This window comes from Astatotilapia calliptera, chromosome 1, assembly GCF_964374335.1.
Source record: "Astatotilapia calliptera chromosome 1, fAstCal68.1, whole genome shotgun sequence".
In the NCBI taxonomy this organism is placed as follows: domain Eukaryota; kingdom Metazoa; phylum Chordata; class Actinopteri; order Cichliformes; family Cichlidae; genus Astatotilapia; species Astatotilapia calliptera.
Genome location: NC_137422.1, coordinates 16,582,783 through 16,609,348, shown reverse-complemented (window position 1 = coordinate 16,609,348; position 26,566 = coordinate 16,582,783). Strand labels below are relative to the sequence as shown.

General features: G+C 42.8%; 1 protein-coding gene and 1 long non-coding RNA gene across 2 annotated transcripts in view; one reads left to right on the top strand and one right to left on the bottom strand.

Annotated features, from left to right (window-relative positions):
• Positions 1–473: 473 nt before the first annotated feature.
• Positions 474–26,566, bottom strand: part of LOC145420963 (uncharacterized) — a 49,475-nt gene continuing 23,382 nt past the window's right edge. Inside the window, exons 2-4 of the long non-coding RNA XR_013902215.1 lie at positions 5,638–5,798; positions 5,360–5,531; positions 474–2,323 (exon numbers count right to left, since the gene is read on the bottom strand). This is a non-coding gene — a long non-coding RNA (uncharacterized LOC145420963). The remainder of the gene's footprint in view (positions 2,324–5,359; positions 5,532–5,637; positions 5,799–26,566) is intronic.
• LOC145429841 (uncharacterized) lies at positions 16,251–23,327 on the top strand. The gene is made up of 3 exons (XM_080303999.1): positions 16,251–16,655; positions 16,902–18,549; positions 23,239–23,327. The coding sequence occupies exons 1-3, from the start codon at positions 16,251–16,253 to the stop codon at positions 23,325–23,327; spliced, it is 2,142 nt and encodes a 713-aa protein (XP_080160125.1).

The window sequence follows — 26,566 nt, the reverse complement described above, 5'->3', positions numbered from 1 at the left end:
ATTTTATATGCAATTTAATATACAGGGACGCCAAAAACGTTTTCGTACGATGATTAATAGGGGAAGAAGACAAATCTGCTTCCAGTTTCCTTGCATCTGAATTTTGGTGAGATACAAGATGATCTGAAAAGTCAGAAAAGAGAAAATTACTTTTCATGGCGCTAACAACTCCCAGTCATCATTAAGACCTGACCCTGGGTATAAATAGCTTTTTGAATTCAACCACTAGTTACATTTTTTTTATTTTATATATTTGCTTATTCTGTATCATTCACTGTTTAAAAGCTTTACATCAAACATAGTCATTAAAGCTGCTAAATGTATGCATTTCACTATATGTCTCTATATGTCTGTAAACAAATAAAAAGTAGCATCAAATGGAAATACTAAAACTTTTTGTATATATATATATATATATATATATATATATATATATATATATAAGACAGTACTTAGGTACTGTCTTCCAGGGCTGGACTGGGACAAAAAATCGGCCCGGGCATTTTGACTAGAGACCGGCCCACCAAAAATGTGACGTCATTCAGGGGTAAAACCGCAAAGGATTCTGGGAACTTGTGGCAAGAGGTACTAGCGCATGCAGGCTTTCAATTGAGCTCAGTTACACAGCGATAAAAAGAAACACAAAAAATGGCAAGAAGCTGTTGTATTATTAACTGCAATAGCCGGTGTTGTGCCAAAAAGTCTGCCAAAAACTGATTGCTGGTATTTAAATTGCTATGAGTAACTTGTTGGGCTATAATATGTGAAACATATGTCAAATGCATCCCTCATGGATGACATGAAGTCATCTCTCCATCTCTCTCTGCTGCTCTCCTGTCTCCTGTCACAGACTTCTCCACTTTAGATGATAAATCAGCCTGGTGCAACATGTAAGGATTGGCACAATTTGTTAAGATTTTGAGGAGTTTGAGAAACTAACCTAAAGCATAAAATAAAATTTACTATCAGTAACTTCATAGCACCCGCCCAGCAGTATATAAACTCCATCATGCTAGCTAGTACGCAGTACCAGTTATTCTAAGCGCCTGTAAAAAGTCAGCACAACGAAAACAAACTACAACTAAACTTGGTTTATATCTGACACAGACAGCAGGTCATAACTTCTTGCCTGAAGTTCAGTTCCTCTGCCACTATGACCGGCGGCCGCCTCGGTCTCTCCTCCTCTTGCCTCCCCTTTCCCTTATCCACCTGCTGGCCTCCACCACTTGCTGATGTTGCTAAATCTGTGGAAGCTATGCCATAGCTACCGCCAAACAATTCAGTTATTTTTTACACATTTGGCAGCGTCTGCCTGAAGGGCTCGTTTCTTTTTGGTCCTAATTTTTTCTGCACCTTCTTTCCTTTTTTTGTTCTCCATTTTCTTTAGTTCGTCTATAAGATTGCTAAACAAGGGGGAGGGTGCATCCGACCTCCTCGGCTGTAATCGGTCCAGCCCAGAGTCGATCATGACCAACTGGCCAATCCAACACCTTTCATTATTTATACCCTTCCAAAAAAAAAAAAAATCGATCGGCCCATAAAAACAAAAAATCGCCAGCGGCCCACCGGGCAAATGCCCGGTATGCCCGATGGCCAGTCCAGCTATGCTGTCTTCCATTTGTTTTAACTGCATATTCAGTATCCAGTTCCCTCTCTCTGTGTTTCATTTACTTCAACTGAAGGGGGATATAAGACAGTAAAAGACCAGAAAACCTCTAAAATAATAGTTTTACTGATTAAATACGTCGAGGATTACCTTGCAGATGAAACCAAAGTATTACAAAGATTCTGGCTGAGTTTTAAAGTGTCTGAGATCCCCTCCCTGGTAGAAGTCGCAGAGAGGGTTGTTTCTGAATTTAGCACAGTTAAGACAAAGGACTAATGTAGTGGAACAATATAGCAACTGAGAAACCCTGCTGCTGATGTCTGACTAAACTATAATGTGTTCACATACAGGAACTCAATGCTGTGAAAAGTATTTGCCCTCTTCCTGAAATCTTACTTATTTTTCCATATTTGTTGCACTTACATGTTTCAGATCATGAAACAAATTCTTATTTTAGACAAAGGTAAATTAATCAAATACAAAATTCTCCTAGGTGAGGTGTTCCGGGCATGTCCCACCGGGAGGAGGCCCCGGGGCAGACCCAGGACACGCTGGAGAGATTATATCTCTCGGCTGGCCTGGGAACGCCTTGGTGTTCCCCGGATAAGCTGGAGGAGGTGGCTGGGGAGAGGGAGGTCTGGGCCTCTCTGCTTAGGCTGCTGCCCCCGCGACCCGGCCTCGGATAAAGCGGATGAAGATGGATGGATGGACAAAATTCTGTTTTTAAATGATGATTTCCTTTATTAAGGGAAACAAAGCTATTCAACTCTACATGGCCCTATGTGAAAAAGGTAATCCATCCATTTTCTTAAATGCTTATGCATTTCAGGATCACGGGTGGGCTGGTGCCTAGCCCAACAAAAGGTGTGGTACACCCTGGAGAGGTGTGAATGTGAGCGTGAATGATTTTCTGTCTCTATCACTTGAGATAAGTTTTTACAAGTTAATTTTTAGCAGGAATGTGTTTATCTGATATTTGGATCAGATACTGGACCGATACCAACTCAAAACGCCGGTTCTAATATCAGTGGCAACGAGCCAAGCTCCAAACCTTTCAGTTCAGTTATGATAGCAGCACTTCATTGCACAGTTGTATGGCAAAATCTACCAGCTGAATGCGAGCAGTTTGGAGGCATTTTATGCTGTTATGTTAAACCAACAGCTTCAATTTTTTCTAACTGCAAACTGTGGTTACAGAGATCTGACAATAATGCTTTTTCCTCTATCGCTCATTCATTATCTTTCACTCGTTTTCTTCGGTCAGACACTTTATCTAAGAAGCTAGACTTTGGGTGTAACACTTGTTGGTAAGCTTTTATTAGACAGTGCTGTGAAAAAAAATTGCCTCTTCAACTAAGCCTTCCGAAAACATTTTTAAGGATCTGGGACTCCAGAAAAGTACAGTGAGAATCATTATCTACAGAAAACTTGGAACAGTTGATTCATGCAAATATTGGAACCGTGAATTCATCTCTCTAAAATCCTGAAGAAATTTCTGTGCTGAAGCTCAAGCATACTTTGTTTATGCAGGATGAGAATAATCGGAAACCAACTATCTGACAAAAATTAACCTATTGGCGTGATCTAGCCAAAGTCCAGACTTAACCTCATTAAGATGCTTTGGCATGACCTTAAACTGGCTGTTCATGATGGAAAACCCTCCAATCCAGCTTTTATTAAATCATTTAATAACTGTGTCAACATTAAAATTTGCTTGATAATCTTATGACAAATACATACGTATATATCCTCCACTACATCTGGAGAAAGTCATATGCTAAATTTCTACCCACAGCTCATCCATCTTCAGTATGATTCCACAAATATCCTAAAAAGTTTCCCACTGCTTGTCCCTCACCAGATGACTTCCAGCACTGAGGCAAACCTCCTGTGGCTTCCTCCCAGGGGTTATCATCTCCCTATTCACTCTCCTTTTAAATTCATGAGATATTTTCTCAAACATTTTCCAACAAGAGCTGCCAGACCGCCTGACCATTTGGTTCAATATTTCCAACAGCCTAATTTTACCAGAAGCCGGAGAACTGAGGTTGCCATGAAACATGCCATTTTCTGCATTTTTTCCCTGCTGTTTTGCTATAAGTGTTGGAATAAGTCACCCTGTTGCAATTTATCTACTGTCCAGCCCTCTGTTACAGAGGTAGGTAGGAGTGGGAGGCCAATCAGACCTTTGCAATGCAAGAAAATATCAGGAATGTGTGACAGCACATCGACAACATTTAGATTGTTTTTTGTTTTGTTTTGTCTAATGCTGATGTTTCATTAAAGTAGTTGAGAAACCAGTGGGTGACATCATATTGCCTAGTGGCTACTAGTATCATATTTCCTCTCACAATTTTATTACTACTATTGTATTTGAACAAAAATAAGACATGCCATTAAGGCCCTGACTCTGAACATGCATAGGCCCTATTGAAATATTTAATGTAATATTATTAGAATATTGTGTTTTGTTTAGCATGTTAAGTTAAACTGTAGGAATCACATTTGCTGTTCAAGTTATTTAAGCGCAGAGTGTTTAAACTTGCATGAAAGATTGGCAACATTCTTGTTTGTAAAATTATGTCCCCTGAAGCGTTGCATGCTTAACTGCTAAAAACATTAAGTACGTGATGATTTTAGCATGTTAGCTTATTACTGTACATGTGTTTTATTAAGAGATGGAGGAGTAAGCAGCGTGAATCTGGTTTCTAGGGCAGTGGTGTTTTGGATTTATGACTGTTATCAGTAAAAGTGAGAATCTGAAACTGTATATTCTGAAGTTAGAGGATGTAGGTCATGCATTAAATAAAGGCAAATAGATTAAACAGGAACAGCTTAGAAAGTATTACAGTCCACACTGTAATAATAACTTAAGGAATAATCCAACAAATATGCATGATCCGATCCACCAGCTTTCAGTTCCGATCTGATACCAGTACTTTGGCTGTGGGTATCTGCCAATACTGAGTACTGATCTGATACCAGTGTTGAATTAATAATCTGTATCTTCAATATGAGGACAGACTGGGAATCATTCTTTATGCATAATTAAAAATAAGGCTCAGCTTAAAGAGCTTTCCTAAGTTTGTAAAATAAATTGCAATAAGTATAAATTGACTGAATATTTGGTATTTATTAATAAAATAATAGATTAAGGATAAATACAGTGAACAACTAAATAACATATTTGTATTATTCATATATTTACATGCATTGGTGCATCTTGAATCAAAGCGAGACTCGTTAGGCTGTAAACAGCTGTCATTTACAGTAGTTTCTCCCTTTTTTCCTCCTTACACCATAGTATGGAGCTGACAATCAGCGGCTAAAGTGAAAAAAATATTTAATCACATTGACAAGAACATGTTATGTTGCCCTAAGTGTAATGAAAGCTTACCAACAAGTGTCATACCAAACAGCCTAGCGTCTTAAATAAAGTTGCTGACTGAACCTTAAAAAAGTGAAAATAAATGAGCAAATTGATTCAGTCGTTGTCACTGGGTCAGCGTACTTTAATAGAAACTATCTTGTCTCAACTGATAGAAACAGCCAAATATTAATATTCACATTCACTCCTGTCCAGGGTGTACCTCACCTTTCACTGGGTCAAGCTTTAGCCCAAATGTGACACTGAATTAAATTAGCGGTTAAGAAAATGAGTGAATGGATGGATGGGTGAGAATGTAATGTGTAATATCCAGTATTATTATCTAAATATTACAAGCACACAAAAGTATCATAAAGCATTTTTACCTTTTTTCCTCATGGTTAGGCACATTTACACAGTGCTATGAGCTACCACCGCTCTGCAGATGATGTGGTTCTCTTGGTGCTGTTCTCTTGCTTTACAGCCAAGTGCGAAGTGGACTCACCTCCAAATTGAAGGCAATGATTCTCTGCTGGAAAATTGTGCATTGTTTCCACACTGGGAAGGAATTAATGTATGTTTTATGGTCTTGTGGATGAGCCATAGAAAGGTCAACTGGTGAGGTCACAACAAGAGACACCTATACCCAAATGTGAACCCTTACCAATGTTCCTCCATAGCGTGGTCGTGCTTAAACTTAGAGCTTTGGCATCTGGGAGGACTTTGAGGTAGACCTGTTGATTCTCCTTCCCGTTGACAGCTTCCAGGCCACCTTGCCTTGGAAGAAGACCTGGTCTGGGAGAGCACCAGACCCCCAAGTAGGAACTGGAAGACATTGATGTATAAAAGAGTGTGTGGAATACCCTGTTTGTACCTAATGTGTTTTCATATTAAAAGATGAGAATAGATGGAAGGATAAATGTATTTACATTTACACTGAAGGTATTACACTATATGTCCTCTAGATTCTTTAGATAAAATCAAATAACTGCCATTAATCTGTACTTCCACTTATAGTCATCAGCTTCATTAGATCAAAATGTCAGAGGGTGTTAATTAATGTATCATTGTCAATACATGTATAGTGACATACAGTGCTGCCAAACTAAGAACAGTGTTAAAACAGTAGATGTCAGAATGACCTCTCTTGTGATAGTGTGTGTGTGCGTGTGTGCGTGCGTGCGTGCGTGCGTGCGTGCGTGCGTGCGTGCGTGTGTGTGTGTGCGTGTGTGTGTGTGTGAGAAAAAGAGAGTGATAGGGGTGCTGCAGCTGTGGTAAAAATTGTTCCAGTCAGTTAATTGATGCTGAGACAGGGAACATGTCAGAATACAGTGTCATCTGTGGGAGACAGCTAATTAGATCACACTGTAGGCCTTTTTCTCTCTTATTTCCCTGCTCCTCTTCCTCTCTTTCTCACCCTGTATGTGGCTGCCCCACCAGCTGCCATGTGTTAGTATTTCTTTTGGAGTCACACTGCACACTCAGGCACTTCTAAATTACAAGAGTCCGAATGTACTGTTTTGTTTGTACCTATTATATACTTTTCAACAGTTTGCTATTTAATTTGAGTGCACATTTTAAAACTGTCTTCCCCAGAAAACAACAATTTGGGTAATTTTTGCAAGCTGTTATTATGGCTTGCAAGAATGTCTAAGTGCAGTCCACGAGCCAGTAGTTTTATGTGAAGCCCAAGCACAGCAAGGAAAGAATGCTGTACTGTACATTTGGCCCGACTTCATGTCATACTGTGGGAAATTAGTAAAGGATGAGCCTTGTCATACAGCAGCAGACTCAACCTTAACTTTGGGCTGTTGTCAAGAATTAAAACAGCTTCATCATTAATGGTTGAAAACATATAACCACCACTGAAATGACAATTACGAACATCCACTGAAACAACTAAAAGCTTTATATGATGCATTAGCCTTCAGGCATATGTTGATTTCCTAACTTGATCATCAAAACTTTGACATTTTATGGTCTCTGTTTTAAAGTTAAGTGACCTCCAGCAGCTCTGCAGACAAGTGTGAGAACTATAAATCATGCTTTAATGTTAATTCCTTTACATCAGAAAACTGACTTTATTTTACATTAATTCATATGCTTGTGTTTTTGAAACACCAAGTAATTTGTTTTTTGTACATGAAACTCAGAAAATTGTTTGTTGCATAGGCCTAGTGGAAAACAAGAGTAAACTGCAAGTCTGGAAACTAAAAATAGTTCCCAGGCAAGACTCATTGTGGCACATTCCCTTGATGCAGACTTTGCTGGTCTTTAGAAGTGGAAACACTCATACATCATCTCAAAAATGCTTGAGGCGACTTTTGTTGTGATTTGGCGCTATATAAATAAAATTGAATTGAATTGAATTGAATTATTTGGGTGGTAAAAGGTGGTAGAAACAAAAACTGCTTAGGTGGAGGACTTGTTGCAGATTTCACTTAGCAAATATTATCTCTATACCTTATCTATTTCTCTCTTTCTTTCTCCCTCTCTATCTCCGTGGATGCTAGGTGGTGGAGGGCATGGTGAGTCTGGCTGAAAGCTTTTGTTTTATCTACAGTACATTATTGCATGCTTGTCTTGTAGTTGCCCGTGGCATTGGAAATGTAAGTTGGTGTGTGTTGCGTAGTAGTTTTGCAAACAGTAAGCTGTGTTTTTTGGCTGAGATGGCGTCCTCTGAGATGCTATCCCTGTCTGGAGTGTGAGTTCAGCTTGGCCAATCTGTTCTAGTAGAGATGGTTCTCCTAGCTGTGGGAGACTGTGTGGTGCATGCCAATCTGCCCTGTGCTTCCAGGATTAATAGTGGTGTGGTTGTTGTTCTAAAAGAGGAGCTTTTTATGGTTAATAGTGAGTGGTGTCTTTCTGAATGGCATTTATCTCCAGGTTTCCCTGCCTGCTCTGCCTTTTGCCCAGGTCTGATATTTCTATTTATTCCCAGTTGAAGCTTTTGGAGATTTTTGGTCTGTGAAATGGTGGAGCATGTTCAGCCTTTCAAAACTGAGGCACTCGTTTGTTTAAATGTCCAACACAGATGTTTCTGTGTAGAATTTGCATGTTCACCTTATGTTTGAGCTTCCAGTAACTCTCGTTTCTCTCACGATCAAAAAGCTTCCAAGGTTAAATCTGCCAATCTGAGACATGGAAACCACCACAGAAAAAGATTATTGATCTCAATACTTCCACTTCCTGGTAAGAAAAGAAGAGGTTGAGAGGCTGTTTTTTTTGTTTTGTTTTGGGGGTTTTTATGTTAAGAACATGTAAGAATCCAAATATCAATGTATTTATTTATATTTAATTATGGGGGGGGGGGGGGGGGGGGATCAGTGGGTCTATGTGGAGCTTTCTGCTCTCGAGCCTGTGGAGCCGTATACAGCTTTTACACTTAGTCCTTTACTCCAGTGCTCATTATAAACAAATAAAGTAATACAAAAAAATAAAATGTATCTATTTAATTTATTATCGAGCTTCATAGTTACTGTATTTCAAAGTGGGCCTGAACATGGTACAGTGTTAGCAGTTGTTCTCTTTTGTTGGTGATAATTTTTTCTTTTTTGAAAAGTAAGATATTGTAGTTAATTTAATTCTGCCAATTAATTAAAGAATAATATTATTCTAATAAATATTATTCTAATAAACATACAAATAATCGTAAATGGCTCATAAACGGTATCAAATAATCATAAATGCCTCACTGCATTTGGTAAAAGATTGTTTGTTTATATGTATGGCTATTCTGCCTTATAGTAATGTTAAGGCAGAATTCGCTGGTCAAATATTGCTTAAAAATGACTCTTTTGATAGCAGTTTGAAACCGATTGTGCATGCTTCTTCCAAGTAAACTCAAAGTGGGCTAGAAAGTGATATAACAAGAACAACTATACATCCACCGTGTCCATGGCCGTCCATGCCTCAGCCTGAGGCAGGAGGGAAAGATAACGGGCAGATGATTCAGAAAGAGAGCCAGTAATTGATGACAGCTTGGCTGTCCTTAGTGTCACAACAGAATAAAGACAAAGAGTGAAGAAAGTTAGTGGGCGGAGTGGGGAGAGCAGTGGGAAAAGGTTGGCAGCTGAATCGCACTAGAGTTGGGCTGCTGGTGTAGAGATGAGGGGTTACTAAGCGCATTTTTATGGAGAATGAAATAACAAGCAGTTAATTTTAACTTAAAATATTTTCCAGATGCTGAAAAATACATTAAAAGCATCTTTACCCTGCAGCAAGGCTGTGGTGTTGATTAAAAAAGCGCCTTCTGCCCAAAAAATCATATAAGTCTTATTTGCTTAAGAAAAATAAATAAAAAGATGCATTGCTTAAGAAAAATAAATAAAAAGATGCATGCAAAATCACCACCAAGCTTAACACACATGCACACTGGCTAATTTTGTTCTTACTGCTAATGTTACTCATTTTGCTTATTCTAAATGGACAAACTTGTCCTTGTTGCCTGCAATCTGCATGCTTCATGCAGCCACACCCCATTTATTCCATTATATAAGGAAACGTCTTTAGCGGGAGGTGAAGTGGAGAGAGAAATGAAGAAGGAGAAAGTCAGATTGAAAAAACCAAAACAATCAAATGCAAAGTCCGAGGAGGAAGCAGGAAAAGGGGTAGGTTTCCAACGTGTTTCAAGTGGAGTGACGGCTATTTAAATAAATAAATAAAAAATGATGCCCTGACACACTCACTGTGGCTCAGGGTAAAGTTTGGACATTAAGGTTGATATTTAATAAAAAAAAGAAGACAAGTACTTATAGTACAAACAAATTCAGGTATGAAAATATTAACAAATCATTGATTTGTGCATGAAACATTCATACGTGTGATTTTCGCAGAGATTTTAGTCAATAAATGAGGCCCAGTATTGTCCATGACACAAAAAGCTTGCGTCACGAACCATGACGCAAAAAGCTTGAACACTGGCGCCATGACAAGATGGCGCCAGTGTTCACGGCGCCAGTGTTTACTCGCTTCAAAAGACGCTAACGCTCTGTGTGTTTACGATCGCCAAACGCTTTTAGATTTAAGATTACCTTGCTTGAGACGTGAATCTTACTGGAACCACGGAAAGCAGAAATTTCTCCCTCCACCGTTTCTGCCCGCCGTTCCTGTCCCAGCCTGCCTCTGCTTTGCCTCAAAGCTACCCCAATCAACCGGGCGCCGCTGGCGCCGGGGAAGACGAAGCGGTCAACTGGTGAGACTGAAGGCTTCCTTCTCACGTCCCGGGAATGATCAATACTTTGAGGCGGTCAGATTTGACTACGTTAAACACCGGACCTCCCTGACCATGATCTACCTCTGTTTGGTTCCTGTCGCTGGGATTACTACAATAAACCCACGCCTGCGACCTCCGCGACATCGTCGGAGAGGAGTAAACTTCCAGAACCTACGGACGCTTCAACGGGCTCCTATTTGCACTACTAAGCCTTCGACTTCACTAAGGATTAGCCTTGCTAATGTCCGCTTGTTAGCTATTAAACCTTTATTTTAAAGGACTTTTTTTACTTACCGCGATTTGGATCTCATGCTCCTAATGGAAACTTGGCTGAGACCAGGTGAGCTCAATTTCTTTACTGAACTCCTACCTTCTGACTTGTCCTCAGGAAGAGACTAACATATAAACAACTTTCAACAGACTTTTACTCAAGCTTCGAAATCCTACTTTTTGAATTGGGGAACCCACGCCCAACACTTGTTGGAGTAATATACAGACCTCCAAAATATAACAAAGATTTTATTCGAGATTTTTCTACTTTTTTAGCAGGAATCATCCTGAGTTATGATCAAATTTTAATAGTAGGTGATTTTAATATCCATGTATGCTACCTCCACAACCAGCTGGCTAAAGACTTTTTAAATTTGATTGACTCTTTTAGCCTCATCCAGCTTGTATTGGATCCAACACACATACAGGGCCACACGTTGGACCTTGTGTTGTCTTTTGGATTACCAGTTGTTAATTTGGAAATAAGTGATGCAATCTTTTCTGACCACTGTCCATTAGTCTTTAATATACTTTTATCTCATTGCCATCTTAAACCTACATCCTCAACACGACGTTATCGTGTTTTTAAACCAACGGCCACAGAACAGTTTTCCACTGCCTTTGAAAGCCTGTCGAATTCTTCCCTTGGTGATGGTATTGACCAGATGGATTCGAATTTTAATAATAAATGCAAGACTATTCTTGATGTGATCGCTCCATTTAAATCGACAGCTTACTCAGACCCGTGGATAAACGACTCAACTCGATCAGCTAGGCGATAGTGCAGGAAGGCTGAACGAAAATGGAAAAAAGACAAATTACAAGTCTCTTTCCTGCTGCTGAGAGAGAGCCTATCTAGATATTAAGTCATTGTAAAAGCTGAAAATCCAAGTTTCTTGCAAGCATTATTGAGAACAACTCTAATAACCCCCGAACTCTTTTCTCAGTTATGGATTCGGTCTTGAATACCTCCCCCGCTTTCCATATAGATAGCTCCATTGAAACTTGCAATAGGTTCTTGCAGTTTTTTATTAATAAGACAGAAAGGCTTCGATCTACATCTACCCTATCTCTGTATAATGTTTAATTAACATATACCTCCTCAACTGCTTTTGACCAGTTTGAGGCTGTATGTCTTAACCAGGTGGAAGATCTTTGCAACACCAAAAAGACATCATCCTACCCTTCAGATGGACTCCTCACCCATTTTCTAAAAAAGATTATTAAGGTAGTCAGTCCCAACATTTTAACTATTTTTAATAGTATTCTCAGCTCTGGAGTAGTACCAACTGGATACAAGCACGCTGTAGTGCAGCCAGTGCTTAAAAAACCGAACCTTGATTCTTCTATTCTTGCTAACTTTAGACCTGTTTCCAAGCTTCCGTTTCTGTCAAAATTTTTAGAAAGGATTGTATTTGAGCAGCTACAAACCTTTCTAAATAGTCATAATATTTTTGAGAAGTTCCAGTCAGGCTTCAAAACCCACCACAGCACAGAAACTGCCCTCCTAAAAAATACTTAATGATATTTTATTAATCACTGACTCAGGAGACCCAGCTGTTCTCCTGCTCCTAGACTTAACTGCAGCCTTTGATACTGTTGACCACAGCATTCTGATCTCCCGTTTGGAGCAATGTGGTTTCAAAGGTATCCCCTTGGAATGGTTTAGGTCGTACCTCTCCGAGAGGACTTTTTCCGTGAGCCTTGATGATTTTATTTCTTCCCCAGCTCCTTTTACTTGTGGTGTCCCGCAGGGTTCTGTATTAGGCCCAATTCTTTTTTCAATCTACATGTTGCCCCTAGGCCTAATCTTTAGGAAGCATAACATCTGCTTTCACTCATACGCCGACGACACCCGGATTTATCTTCGGTTTAATAGAAACACCTCCACGCCCATGGAATCGCTAGTCAAATGTCTTAAGGAAGTTAAAACCTGGATGGCCTCAAACTGAGGTAATTATTTTTGGACCGAGCTGTAATTTCAATGCCCCAGATTTGGACTTATGCAACCTAACATGTGCTGTTAAAACGCATGTAAAAAACCTGGGGGTTTTCTTGGATAGCAAACTTACATTCGAGAAACAAATTAATTCAGTTGTCCAGCGGTCCTTTTTTAAATTCAGGCTCCTATCCAAAGTGAGATCTTTTTTATCTTTTAGAAATTTGGAACGACCAATTCATGCGTTTGTTTTATCTCAACTGGATTACTGCAATTCACTATATGTGGGTGTCAGTCAGTCCAGCTTGGCCCGGCTCCAACTTGTACAGAATGCTGCAGCTCGCCTTTTGACTCGTGTGAAGAAACACCAACATATTACTCCGGTGCTTGCTTCCCTTCATTGGCTTCCAGTGCGTTTTAGAATTAAATTCAAACTCTTACTTTTGACTTCTAAAGTGCTAATTGGCCAGGCACCGGACTATTTGTCTGACCTATTGCAGCTTTATACACCCTCTAGGGCCCTTCGATCAAGCGATCACCTGCTCCTTACCTTACATAAGTCTAGGATGGTTCATAGAGGAGATCGTGCATTTGCGGTTGTGGCACCGAAAATGTGGAATGATCTACCTCTCCACATTAGAAAGGCCCCAACTGTTACTCTTTTTAAATCGCATCTTAAAAAATATTTTTTTACTCTGGCTTTCGAAACTGTATGAGAGTTACCAATTCTTTTATCCTAATTTTCTTTTAATTTTCTTACCTGTCGTTGTTGTCAATGTCATTGTTTAACTGTTACTCTGTACAGCACTTTGGTCAGCTCCCTGTTGTTATTAAACGTGCTTTATAAATAAATAAATGAAATGAAACCGCTTCCTATAAAGAGTTTGCTGCTACTCTGGGCCAAATGGCTCCGCTTGGAGTTTGTGGTTTGCCTGCAGATATTTATAAGCCTTTTTGAAAGCATTTGGGAGCTGACCTGTGTGATGTATTGCTCTCTACTACTGTTTTCAGAAAGGCATGAACGTCTTGTCTGGCATTAATTCATTAGTCTCCACTAGTAGTGTGTAATAAAATGAAATGAAGTGAAAGGTTTGTAAGAAGTTTCTCAAAATTCAAACTGACCCTTCAAAAAGCTTAAAAGCTCTTTCTGAAGGTATAAAATTTAGGTAGAAGGACCTTTGTGCATGAGTGAGTAAATGCTTTTTGGCATTTTTCAGAAAAAAACATTTTTTCACCAAGATACATTCAACATTAGAAATTAAGCTAACGCATAAGCTCAATCAGGAAAACCTGTAATCATCTACTTGCTTTCCTGGGTGTTCACCTGCCAGTCTTTACATAACTACTATTTTCCCACTGTGTCAATCTTACTCACATCCAATCATCTTCTTGTCTGCCTTCTGTGAGCCAATCAACTTCCACTCTGCATGGTTTCAATCTCTGCTCTCTATAGTGCTCCCTTTCAGATTTTCATTCATTCACCCACCTCCCCCCCATCTCTATCTCACCCAAGTCATTCAAAGTTCCTTCCAAGCAATGTTCCCTCTAAGCTGCGCGCGTGCACAATTGCGCACTGCAGGCACGGTCTCTGCGCACAGAAAATCTGCATTGCGCACAAAAAAATCTAACCTGAATTGAAATTAAAATTAATACTTTAACAATTCTGTTTTGCAGTGTTAGTCAGTGAGTGACTGGCTGCTCCCGTAAGGGATTACAACGATGCCACCTTATCCCATAGTCCAGCCAATAATGCGATTCACATTCGTATATACGCAGCTAATCAAAGTCGTTGACAGGCAATGACAGCGTCTTTATGTGCCGACACCGGTGTTTTAGCACACCCATTGGAGATGTGAGCAGGACAGATGGAACAATTGACGAAAAAAGTGCGGACTTTATACCAGTTTTTAAATTGTGTTGATAGGCCACATAAAACCAGAGTTGTGATAAAAAATATATGCAATGTCTGTTTTTTTCCTAAATACTATCGTTGTGTATATTTAATTGTTGCAGCTTTTAGGCAGGGATGACTCCGAGAGTTGCTTTCTCACTGCATATGCTTTATTTCACAATCAGATCGATAACAAAAACATACAGCAGCTCCTCTCCAACTCCTAGCCCTTCGCTGCGGTGGAAAAAGAACGACTCCAATCCCCTTCAAGGAACATACGTACAAAAGAGTTTTCCTGACACACCAATGGGGCGTTCACTGCCATCTTGTAAATATGAGTACTCTGGCAGAATAACAGTTCAAATGAAAAATACACCAGAACAAACAAGCAAACAAAAAAAGAAGTGTGGGGTACCTTTGAACCAATGAACAAAGTATAACAATTTATACTTTTTAACATAACCCGGCCCCGTCAATATGTGTATCTCTCACATAATGCAGGAAGAAACGGTAAAAACGGCGTTTTATAAGGAAAACACTCTAAAGCACTCTCCGCCTGTGAGCAAAAATTTAAAAAAACCCACCCATTCCTATTCGTCGAAAAAATTACCATGTGAAATCAAAAAACAATATGGCAACATGGCATTTAGATGTTTAGGGAGGGGGAAGTTTTAGGAGTGACGGCGGTGTTTTGAGATGTGAGAGATTTGCGACGTTTAGCGCAAATCTTGTGTAGTCAATAGTTTTGTTGTGTGTGTCAGAACAATGAATGACTACTGAATGTTACAGGTGTTACAGGAGTGATACATCTCCTGTTGTCAGGCCTGCAGGTATCAGGCTGTTGTTCTACTTTATCTCATAGTGGACAGAAATTATTTTTTGGAGTGGCACAAATAATTTCAAATTTGCGGCTTTTCTATGGATTGTCCATGATTTTTGTGATATCGTAAGACGATTTGTTTTGGAAGGCTGTTGTGCGGCACTACATTGCCTGGCGGAAGGGCATGTGATCAGACACACAGCATCGGGGTTCAAGAGTGGTATGTTGGTCACATGTCCGTCTGCCAGGCAACGTAGTGCCGTACGAAGTAGCGCGAAAAACAAACTTCAAAGTAGCGCTACGCGTTCAGTGGGAGGCGTGGATGATGAGCGGCGATAAACTTGCGAAAAGCAAGTTATGCCCAACTACACCAGTGGATTCTGACAGTGTGGAAAAGTGTGAAAACATCCATGATCACCGACGGATTTCGAAGGGCTGGACTGCTGCATGATGGAGAGGAGGACACCGCCACAGCCCTTCTGAGGGTGTTCGACTCTGACACTGACAATGAGGATTTCTTTGGTTTTGAAAGTGACAACAAAGGAGAGAAGCTGAGAGTGGATGACGAAGCCATCCTGAGCCTGTTTGTATCCGACACTGGAGAAGTGTCATGGTCCTGGGTCGTTGACCCAGCGTTTTGTGTTTTGTGATTATTTCCCTCTGTTCTAGTTATTCTGTGTCCTCCCCCCTTGTGTCCGGTTCGGGTTCTAGATTTCCTGTTTTGTTCTGAAAGTCTGTGTCTGTTGTCATTGTGTTCAGCTTGTGTCCTCCAGTCATCATGTGTATTCAGATCAGCTGTTCTTCCCTCCTGTGTGCGATTACCCGATTACCTTGTGTGTGTGTGTGTATATATATAGTGGGTGTCGGTCTGTGTTCGTTGTCGGCTCGTCTGTGTTTCTTGGTATCCTGGTCCTTGGTCTGCGTCTCTCTGCTCCGCTCTCCGTTTTGTAAGATTTCAGGTTTGCTCTTTAGTTTCTCCCAGTTTAGGTTTGTCATTACTCATGCTTCATTGCCTGTTTTTGCCACTGCCACCGTGTAAATAAACTTCACTCGTATCATCAGTTTGCTGCATTTTGGGTCCTCCTTTTCCTCCACTCCACACGGCTCACTCCGCCAGCCGTGACAGTACGAGCCGACCAAACATGGACCCAGCGGCATCCGCACCTCCCGAGGAGCTTCGGGAGGAACTAATTGACTCTGTTTCCAGGTTGGTTAACCTATGGCTCGAGCATGAGGGGGAAGAGTGTCTCCGCGCTGTAGAAGCCAGGCTACAGCAGCTCATCTCTGCTCACTCCTGGCTGCTGGACTCTCTTCACCCGCTCGCACAGGACTTCATACTCAACGAACTGCACCTTCACCCACCAGCCGCTAACGCTTCCCAACTCAGCCCGGCGGCGAAGATTTTGCCCGGCCCGCCGGAGGTTTTGCCCGGCCCGCCGGAGGTTTTGCCCGGCCCGCCGGAGGTTTTGCCCGGGAGGAAGCGACGATCGCGCCGTCGGCGCATCACCCCACAGCCGAAGACTAGGACTTTGGAACTGCCAGCTGTGGTGAGTGAAAAGGACCCTTTTTCTGTTTTGGACTGTGTGTCTGTTTATTCCGGGGCTGTGTTTTTTGAGTCGGCTGCCCTGCCGGTAGCTCAGTTAGCTCCCCAGCAGCCACTAGCTCAGTTAGCCACTCAACCGTCACCCCCATTACAGTCACAGCCAGACCTATTAGACACTTGGTTACAATCCATAGCTCAGTCAATAGCTCAGTTGACAAGAGACTCATCCACCTTATTATCACCTATTCAGCCATCGTTGTCACCAACTCCTCCTGCACAACAAGTTAAGTCCATCCAACCCGGAAAGAACTATTTTTCACCTGTTCATGTCAAGCAGAGAGACACACCACATAATATTGTAATCAGTCCTCAAAAGCTGGCCAGCCCAGAGACTGTGACACACTCCAGGGCCTCCCCAGAGGCTGGGTCCCAGCCCCCGGCCGGCTCTGGACCCCTGGAGATTAAGAAGCCAGCTGAGGACTGTATCCGGCTGTCGCTGCCCGAGCTGGGTCAATGCTCTGTGCAGCTGCAGTCTGCCTTGTGTTTGCCAGAGGCCCGTGTGCCTGCTGGTTCTGACCCGTACCTGCCAGAGGCCCGTGCGCCTACTGGTTCTGACCTGTGTGTTCCAGGGGCCCCGGTGCCCACTGGTCCAGAGACTGTTTTCGCTGGGGGGCCCGAGGAGCCCGTCCAGCCTCCTGCTTTGCCTGCTGGGGGGCCCGAGGAGCCCGTCCAGCCTCCTGCCTCGTCAGCTGGGGGGCCCGAGGAGCCCGCCCAGCTTCCTGTCTCGCCAGCTGGGTGGCCCGAGGAGCCCGTCCAGCCTCAAGACTCATCGGCTGGAGGTTCAGGAGAACCTAGCCAGCCTCCTGTCTCGTCAGCTGGGGGGCCCGAGGAGCCCGTCCAGCCTCAAGACTCGTCAGCTGGGGGGCCCGAGGAGCCCGTCCAGCCTCAAGACTCGTCAGCTGGAGGTTCAGGAGAACCTAGCCAGCCTCCTGCCTCGTCAGCTGGAGGGCCCGAGGAGCCCGTCCAGCTGCCAACTGCAGCCTCATCATCCTCGCCAGCTGCAGCTTCATCCACGCCACGGGCAGCAGCAGCTTCTTCCACGCCTGCAGCGCTACAGTCTCCGGCTTCCACGCCGTCGCCTGCTGCAGCCTCATCATCCTCGCCAGCTGCAGCCTCCGAGCCTTCATCCTCGCCCGGTGCAGCATCGTCATCTGCCTCGCCTGGCCCGGCTGCAGCATCGTCATCTGCCTCGTCTGGTCCGGCCTCTGCTTCAGCCTCGTCTGGTCCGGCCTCTGCTTCAGCCTCGTCTGGTCCGGCCTCTGCTTCAGCCTCGTCTGGTCCGGCCTCTGCTTCAGCTTCAGCCTCGCCTGGTCCGGCCTCCGCTTCAGCTTCAGCCTCGCCTGGTCCGGCCTCCGCTTCAGCTTCAGCCTCGTCTGGTCCGGCCTCTGCTTCAGCCGCGTCTGGTCCGGCCTCTGCTTCAGCTTCAGCCGCGCCTGGTCCGGCCTCCGCTTCAGCTTCAGCCGCGCCTGGACCAGCCGCTGCTTCGGTCTCGTCTGGTGCTGCGACGGCCACGCCACCTTCGGGTCCCGAACTGCCGCCTCGACATCGGCGGTCATCTACCAGGCCGCTGGTGGAGCGTCATCGTCAATATGGACGACCTCCTAGACGCCGCCGCTGCCTTCCGCGCGGTCGGCCTCCAGACTTGTGTCATCGTCGCCATTGCTGTCCGCACGGTCGGCCGCCTGAACGGTTTCCTCGTCGCCGCCGTTGCTGTCCGCACGGTCGGCCCCCTGAACTGCCTCCACTCCGCCACCGCTGCCTTCCGCTCGGTCGGCTTATGGATCTACGTCGCCGACGTGGCCGGCCTCAGAAGATGAACTGTCCTGGACTTCTGAGTTGTCAGCCTCCGGGCCGGCCTCCTGAACTGTGTTTTGTTCTCGTGCTCCAGCATGTGTGTTTTTGTTTTGGACAATTCTCTCGGTTCGCTGGAGCTTGTGTTGGTCCCTCCGTCCTGGGCCCCCGCCGCCCGCCCTGGGTTGGTCGTCTGTTTTTGTTTTGGGCTGTCTGGAGCCAGCCCTTGGAGGGGGGGTACTGTCATGGTCCTGGGTCGTTGACCCAGCGTTTTGTGTTTTGTGATTATTTCCCTCTGTTCTAGTTATTCTGTGTCCTCCCCCCTTGTGTCCGGTTCGGGTTCTAGATTTCCTGTTTTGTTCTGAAAGTCTGTGTCTGTTGTCATTGTGTTCAGCTTGTGTCCTCCAGTCATCATGTGTATTCAGATCAGCTGTTCTTCCCTCCTGTGTGCGATTACCCGATTACCTTGTGTGTGTGTGTGTGTGTGTGTGTGTGTGTGTGTGTGTGTGTGTGTGTGTGTGTATATAGTGGGTGTCGGTCTGTGTTCGTTGTCGGCTCGTCTGTGTTTCTTGGTATCCTGGTCCTTGGTCTGCGTCTCTCTGCTCCGCTCTCCGTTTTGTAAGATTTCAGGTTTGCTCTTTAGTTTCTCCCAGTTTAGGTTTGTCATTACTCATGCTTCATTGCCTGTTTTTGCCACTGCCACCGTGTAAATAAACTTCACTCGTATCATCAGTTTGCTGCATTTTGGGTCCTCCTTTTCCTCCACTCCACACGGCTCACTCCGCCAGCCGTGACAAGAAGAGGACTTTGGTGGTTTTAGTGCGCAGGGAGAAGAGAAAGATGGTGGTGAATGACTGACTTTTCTTCTTGTTAAAGCCGTGTCACTGCACCTGAGCCTAAAAGGTAGGCCGAATCTATTTTTCTGGTGTGCTGTAGGTTATTGTTATGTACCACATTTGTTACTCGTTTATGAAGCACAGTACATGTTTCGTACTTGTAATTACCGGTACTTGTACATATACCCTAAGAAGTTATGCAAATATGTACCCCTAACTTGTTTTTCAAAATATTAATAAAAGGGGTGTGTCTCCAAACAGCCATCTCTTTCCTGACAATTCCCTTTGTGCATATTCTCTTACATATGATAAGTCAACATTGAAACACCTGCGGCTTTTAGTCAGGTGCGGCTATAGTATGTACAAAACAGGATTTTCCCCTGATTTTAGCTTGTGCGGCTAATATTCAGGTGCGCTTTGTAGTCCGGAAAATATGGTAAATTGCCCAATATTGGTCATTATATACTGTATTTTGCAGACAGAGTTACAGGACTCTCTCCCAGACCACAGACTCATACTCATAATACAAGTCAGAGCTTTATTAAATAAATAAAAAATAAATAAAGTTGTGTTTTCAAAATTAGAGTTCAAGTTATTTTTACTTCCAATAGTGTTAACATACTACACAGGTCATGAACAAGATTTTTTTTAATTTTCATTGTAAGTGGGATAAAGCAGTTAAGTAAAAGTAGTCCGACATAAATGTAAATGGTGTAATTTGATTATTTTAATAAACCATGTAACTTGGATGGATTTGATGCCGGCGTGACCACAGTGCACACGTCTAATGTTGCTCACAGTGGTCCAAGGGACCGCTCAGGGAGTTTGTGTGTTCGCTCAGACACATGAAAAATTAGAGGGAACATTGCTTCCAAGCCTTCCAATTTGGGTTTCCGTTCTGCTATGATGAGTCATAAAGTACAAACAAACAAACAGAAACTTATTGTCAAATAAACGGATGTCTATATTCCAACAAATTAGGTTAACTTTTTTCAGATGATCTCTCCTTATTGAAATATGACTGGGATAGGTGGACAGAAAGCAGTCCCCTTTTAAAAAAAAAAAAAAAAAAAAAAAGCATTTACTGCCTTCCTCGTAATATTTTGTATTCTATTAAGTAGGGATGTGCTACTAGGCACTGCAGAGTGTGATGTTCCTAGCACTTATGCTGCAGCTTCACAGCAGCAGCTCTGATGGTCATCCGCCTCCTCCAAGTGGTAGGGGATCACACATCCAACCGTTCGCTATAACCCAAACTAGAGGATCACGGTCTAGTCTTGGAAGGCTTGGTGGGCAGAGAGGTAAGAGCAGAACACGTTCGCGGTCACCCCATAGGCCCCAGGAAGGTGACTCTTGATGAAGAGAGGTGAATACTCACCAAAAGATATTCCTGCTAGCAAGATACCCCTGGTCATATACTGGATCCCAGCAGTAGCTACAGCCCACTTGACCTGTTCAAACTGTTTTTCTTTTTTTTTTTTTTCACAGAAGCCATGGTAAGAACCCTGTGTACAGACACCAACCGACAGGCGTGGAAAAAAAAACTTTCAAAAAGACGAAAATATCCCTGGGCAAGACCTCACTGCCAGCAAGTTCTACAGATATTTGGAACTCGATTTATATGCTGCAATCCTGAAAGTGTGAGTGTGCTTGTGTGTGTGGAGGGGGGGGGGTTATCCGCTGGTATTGAAGGCAGACTCCTATTTCATATTTTACTGTTTATTTGGGATTTATTGGCACTGTAAGGACCTGTGACAGGTTGTGTGTAGCATCCTGAAATAATTACAGGGAGTGCAGAATTATTAGGCAAGTTGTATTTTTGAGGAATAATTTTATTATTGAACAACAACCATGTTCTCAATGAACCCAAAAAACTCATTAATATCAAAGCTGAATGTTTTTGGAAGTAGTTTTTAGTTTGTTTTTAGTTTTAGCTACTTTAGGGGGATATCTGTGTGTGCAGGTGACTATTACTGTGCATAATTATTAGGCAACTTAACAAAAAACAAATATATACCCATTTCAATTATTTATTTTTACCAGTGACACCAATATAACATCTACACATTCACAAATATACATTTCTGACATTCAAAAACAAAACAAAAACAAATCAGAGACCAATATAGCCACCTTTCTTTGCAAGGACACTCAAAAGCCTGCCATCCATGGATTCTGTCAGTGTTTTGATCTGTTCACCATCAACATTGCGTGCAGCAGCAACCACAGCCTCCCAGACACTGTTCAGAGAGGTGTACTGTTTTCCCTCCTTGTATATCTCACATTTGATGATGGACCACAGGTTCTCAATAGGGTTCAGATCAGGTGAACAAGGAGGCCATGTCATTAGTTTTTCTTCTTTTATACCCTTTCTTGCCAGCCACGCTGTGGAGTACTTGGACGCTTGTGATGGAGCATTGTCCTGCATGAAAATCATGTTTTTCTTGAAGGATGCAGACTTCTTCCTGTACCACTGCTTGAAGAAGGTGTCTTCCAGAAACTGGCAGTAGGACTGGGAGTTGAGCTTGACTCCATCCTCAACCCGAAAAGGCCCCACAAGCTCATCTTTGATGATACCAGCCCAAACCAGCCACCTTGCTGGCGTCTGAGTCAGACTGGAGCTCTCTGCTCTTTACCAATCCAGCCACGGGCCCATCCATCTGGCCCATCAAGACTCACTCTCATTTCATCAGTCCATAAAACCTTAGAAAAACCAGTCTTGAGATATTTCTTGGCCCAGTCTTGACGTTTCAGCTTGTGTGTCTTGTTCAGTGGTGGTCGTCTTTCAGCCTTTCTTACCTTGGCCATGTCTCTGAGTATTGCACACCTTGTGCTTTTGGGCACTCCAGTGATGTTGCAGCTCTGAAATATGGCCAAACTGGTGGCAAGTGGCATCTTGGCAGCTGCACGCTTGACTTTTCTCAGTTCATGGGCAGTTATTTTGCGCCTTGGTTTTTCCACATGCTTCTTGCGACCCTGTTGACTATTTTGAATGAAACGCTTGATTGTTCGATGATCACGCTTCAGAAGCTTTGCAATTTTGAGACTGCTGCATCCCTCTGCAAGATATCTCACTATTTTTGACTTTTCTGAGCCTGTCAAGTCCTTCTTTTGACCCATTTTGCCAAAGGAAAGGACGTTGCCTAATAATTATGCACACCTGATATAGGGTGTTGATGTCATTAGACCACACCCCTTCTCATTACAGAGATGCACATCACCTAATATGCTTAATTGGTAGTAGGCTTTCGAGCCTATACAGCTTGGAGTAAGACAACATGCATGAAGAGGATGATGTGGACAAAATACTCATTTGCCTAATAATTCTGCACTCCCTGTATATGTGTGATCCCCAAAATAATTACAAATGATGGAAAAAGACATTTTGCACCATCATCACATCATCATTTGAATAAAACATATTTTTACTCAGGTCCAGGTTCATCACCAATAAAGTCGCTAAGACGATTTAAAAACAGTCTACTTGTCACTTGTTTACCCAGGTTAACCCTGTCGTATTTTCATAGAGTACAAAATACAAATGGAAGCTGTGGATTTATTAGGTGTCGATTGTCCAGTCCTATCTTATTCTGGACAGCCCGTTCCAAGACCCTGAAATGGGGCTGCATCCTTTAATGTAACCTTAGTGTGGTCCATGTGGGCCTGAGAAGATTTATTTCTGACAGGAGATTTCAGTTGCACAGGAAATCATCAGGTACATAGGAATCATGTTGAACCTCATGCTGCCTCAAGCCATGCAATCAAGCTCTCATTGAAACGCTTAGTTTGACTGATCTGGAGGGAAGTGCATGTGGAAGATACATAGCACACATTAGTTCACAATGACAAATGTTTTTTGATTGATCTAAGCTGTGGGTTTTGCTGTCATCTGTACAATAGTGATCATGGCCTTTGACTCCTTCTGCAGTGAGTTACCCACAGTCATGGACTTAGGTGTAGACAGCACACCACAGCAGAGCGTGCAGTGATGGAAGGCCCATTTGATATATGTACTCTTAGTTTTATAAAGCTTTCTGGACTGAAGTAAGAGAAAATGACTTAGAAGTCTTTATTGAGAGCTTTAATAACTTTTTGCCTCGGGCTCCAAGAGAGTAGCTCTGACTTTGTTGTCAGAAAATAGCATCCTTTAGCAAAGAACTCACAACTCGTAGACAAACTTTTGTCTGAAGTCCCAGTTTGCTTTGTGGCCAGTAGCGGTTTTAGATATGGTCGACACGGGCAGTTGCCCTGGGCGGTTGCATCGTGGTGGGGGGCGGCATCACGGGCATCGGCAAAAAAAAATAAAAATGCTCGTACTCATGCTGCCCCGACGTCAGCCAGTGCATTTTGGGAATGGCATAGGCACCGATCGTTTTCTATCGCCCATTTGCTGGGAGTAAGGGCGCCCTTCGTTTGCGAGGTGCGCCTGCTGCTTGCAGCGCAAGGAGGAGAGGGCGGGGCAGCGGGGGCTTCTCTGGCTGGCTGGAGCGGCATCTAATAACCAACTCGCAAAATAAAACAAAATAAAAACAAACCAACAAACACGAAAACACCAGACATTATAATACAGACTTATAATTTGCACCGATGTTTTTTCAAAATTCTGTACGCGAAAAATGAGTGCGAGAGCCCTCGGTGCGCCTGCTCGCTGCTGAAGTCAAAGTAAACTTTATTGTCATCTCTGCTACAGTCCAGTATATAGAGAGACAAGACGACGAGGCTCCAGTTACAGCAGTGCAAGTAAACAAACAATATATATAAGAAGAGTAAGAAAATAAATATACACTTTAGGACTAGGGGTAAAGGGATCAATAACAATTTAAAATTTACAGTTTGATGATTCAAAGTCTCACACACAACCCGTCGAAAGGGGAGGGGGGCCGGCTGCTTCCAAATAGAGCGCATTTCATTTATAATGATGTAAATCCAAGCCCATTATGTATTCATGATTTGAATCCTGGGTTGTGTGAAATCTCAGAAATGCACCCTAGACAAAGTGAATCTGTGAACTAAGGAGTAGGTGTGTTAGATCATGCTGTGGCCTTGGGTTGAGGGATGTGTGTTTGTACTGCAGTGCAAAATTAAAACCAATGGAAGATGGACAAGAAAAGTTCAAAACCATCAGGTGCTCAGTTTAGAATAAAGAGAAAAGAAGAGGAGGAGAAACGAGCAAAAGATACAGGTAAGCAGATGTGTCATTGGATAATGGCAGGTCATCCTGAAACAATCAGAATACTTTATTAATCCCTAAGGAAATAATGTGGGTTACAGTTGCTCCAAGAAGAAAAGGTAAAAATAGCAACAGTAACAGACTAAACTCCAAACAATACATTATGTTACAGATTTTATTATCAATTGTTGATTTGTCCTGTTCTCATTGTATGACGAATTATGATGGCTGTTTGGTAGCCGTTTGCATACTATGCATACTCTCTCTTTCTTCATATGTGTGTGTGTGTACAACAGCTTTATGCTAATGTACAATCCTTAATATGTTTTGGGGGGGCGCCAGAGGGAGTGTTCGCCCAGGGCGCCAAACAGGCTAGGACCGCCACTGTGTGTGACCATCAGGTCCATTGTGATAAATGTGTCGCTGATTGAAGGATTTTTTTTCTAAGTCTCTTTCTTTTTGGAAGTAAACAAAACATAAAGTTGTAAAACAAAAAGGTAGATTAGTTCATTTTAAACCTCTGAAAAAGTCTCAACTAAAAAAGTGAACTATACCAAGAATGAAATCTTTGCAGTGGGAGGTTTATCTTCCTAAGTTACCAGGAGGACTGAACCGTGATTGATGACTTGTTGAGCATCCATTTGTGTCGCTCTCCAACTCTTCATGTTTATATGTTTAGGTTGGCAATAGACCTGGTGCTTTCAAGTTGGAAATGTGCCAATTGACTGCTCAGGGACCAGTGTTGGTTAATTTTCAACGTGCTCAGACTGGACTGGTGACCAGTCGGTGTGGCACAGGCAGATAGTCATGTACCACTGTCATGGTCCCCGTGCCTCTCCGGCTGGCTCATGATGGCCACAGGTTTTGTTTTGTTTTATCCCACTCCCTCTCTCCTGCTTGCCTGGGCGGAGCTCTTGGCCCACACACCTGCGGTGATTGCCACCGCCTGTTAGTGATCTGCTGGTGTTCTCTATGACTATTTAACGCTGCGGCACAGAGCAGTCGTCGCTGGAACGTTGAACCTCCCGTGTTCGTGCTCTAAGCTTTCTCTCAAAAAGACTCTCTGTGTATTTTTGCCTATTGGTTCTAGTCGAGCTCTCTGTGTATAGAGAGAACTGGTGGTGGACCCTTTGCTGTGATCCCTGAGCGTGTCGGCGTGAGTGGAAATCGGAGCGAGAGTGGATGAAGAGGAGTGAGTGTGTGTGGAAGAGGACCGGCGGAGATTGTACTGTGGAGAAGAGCGAATGTGGATTTTCTTCTCTCCACCCCCTGGACCCCTGCCCCACTCACTGTATATATACATATCATACTGTGGTTTCACTTTTTGTAAATAAATTGTCACCTGTTGCTTGCCAGAACGCTGTTTGCACTTGAGTCTATCCGTTAGCCATGACACCCACATGCTTACATGTCATAAATGCCAACTCAGCAAGAGCCTCGGTATGAGCAAAGGATACTGGAAAATTAGTGACATTTGTTTTGCCATGCAAATCTGTCGCACCTGTTTTTGTTTAGTAGGCTGGAAGGGGAGCACTTTATTTTCAGTTTAAGATAGAGAGTCGAAAAATGTCTTTCATTATAAAATTAATATTTTGCATTCAAGAAAAGTAGATTTTTGCTTATATATGGTGTCAGTTATGGAGTTAACAAAAAATCGGAATTGGTCAAAAAATAATTGCACTCACAACAAAATGCTTAACTGCATACCTGTAATAAGTGCTTGTGCTTATCATAGTAGTAATCATGCCTCACTGTTTGATAGGTCAATTCAGTTGATGACTGACCACTCACTCTCTCTGATTAATTCCACCTGTTGAGAATTTCTTTATTCCATTGCTCATCTCACAACTAGGAGTCAACATCTGGAAGCTCAGCCTTGATTGAATAATGCCACCAGAATACTCAGAACGGTGCACAGAAAAGCTGAACAAAAATGGATTTTTAAAAAAAGGATATACTTCTGGTGGCTTTTGATGTATTTAGAGAATTTCTATTAAATTATCAGAAGGTTGTAAGAGCAACGCAAAGAAATTAGATTTCTGTGATTGTGGCTAACAA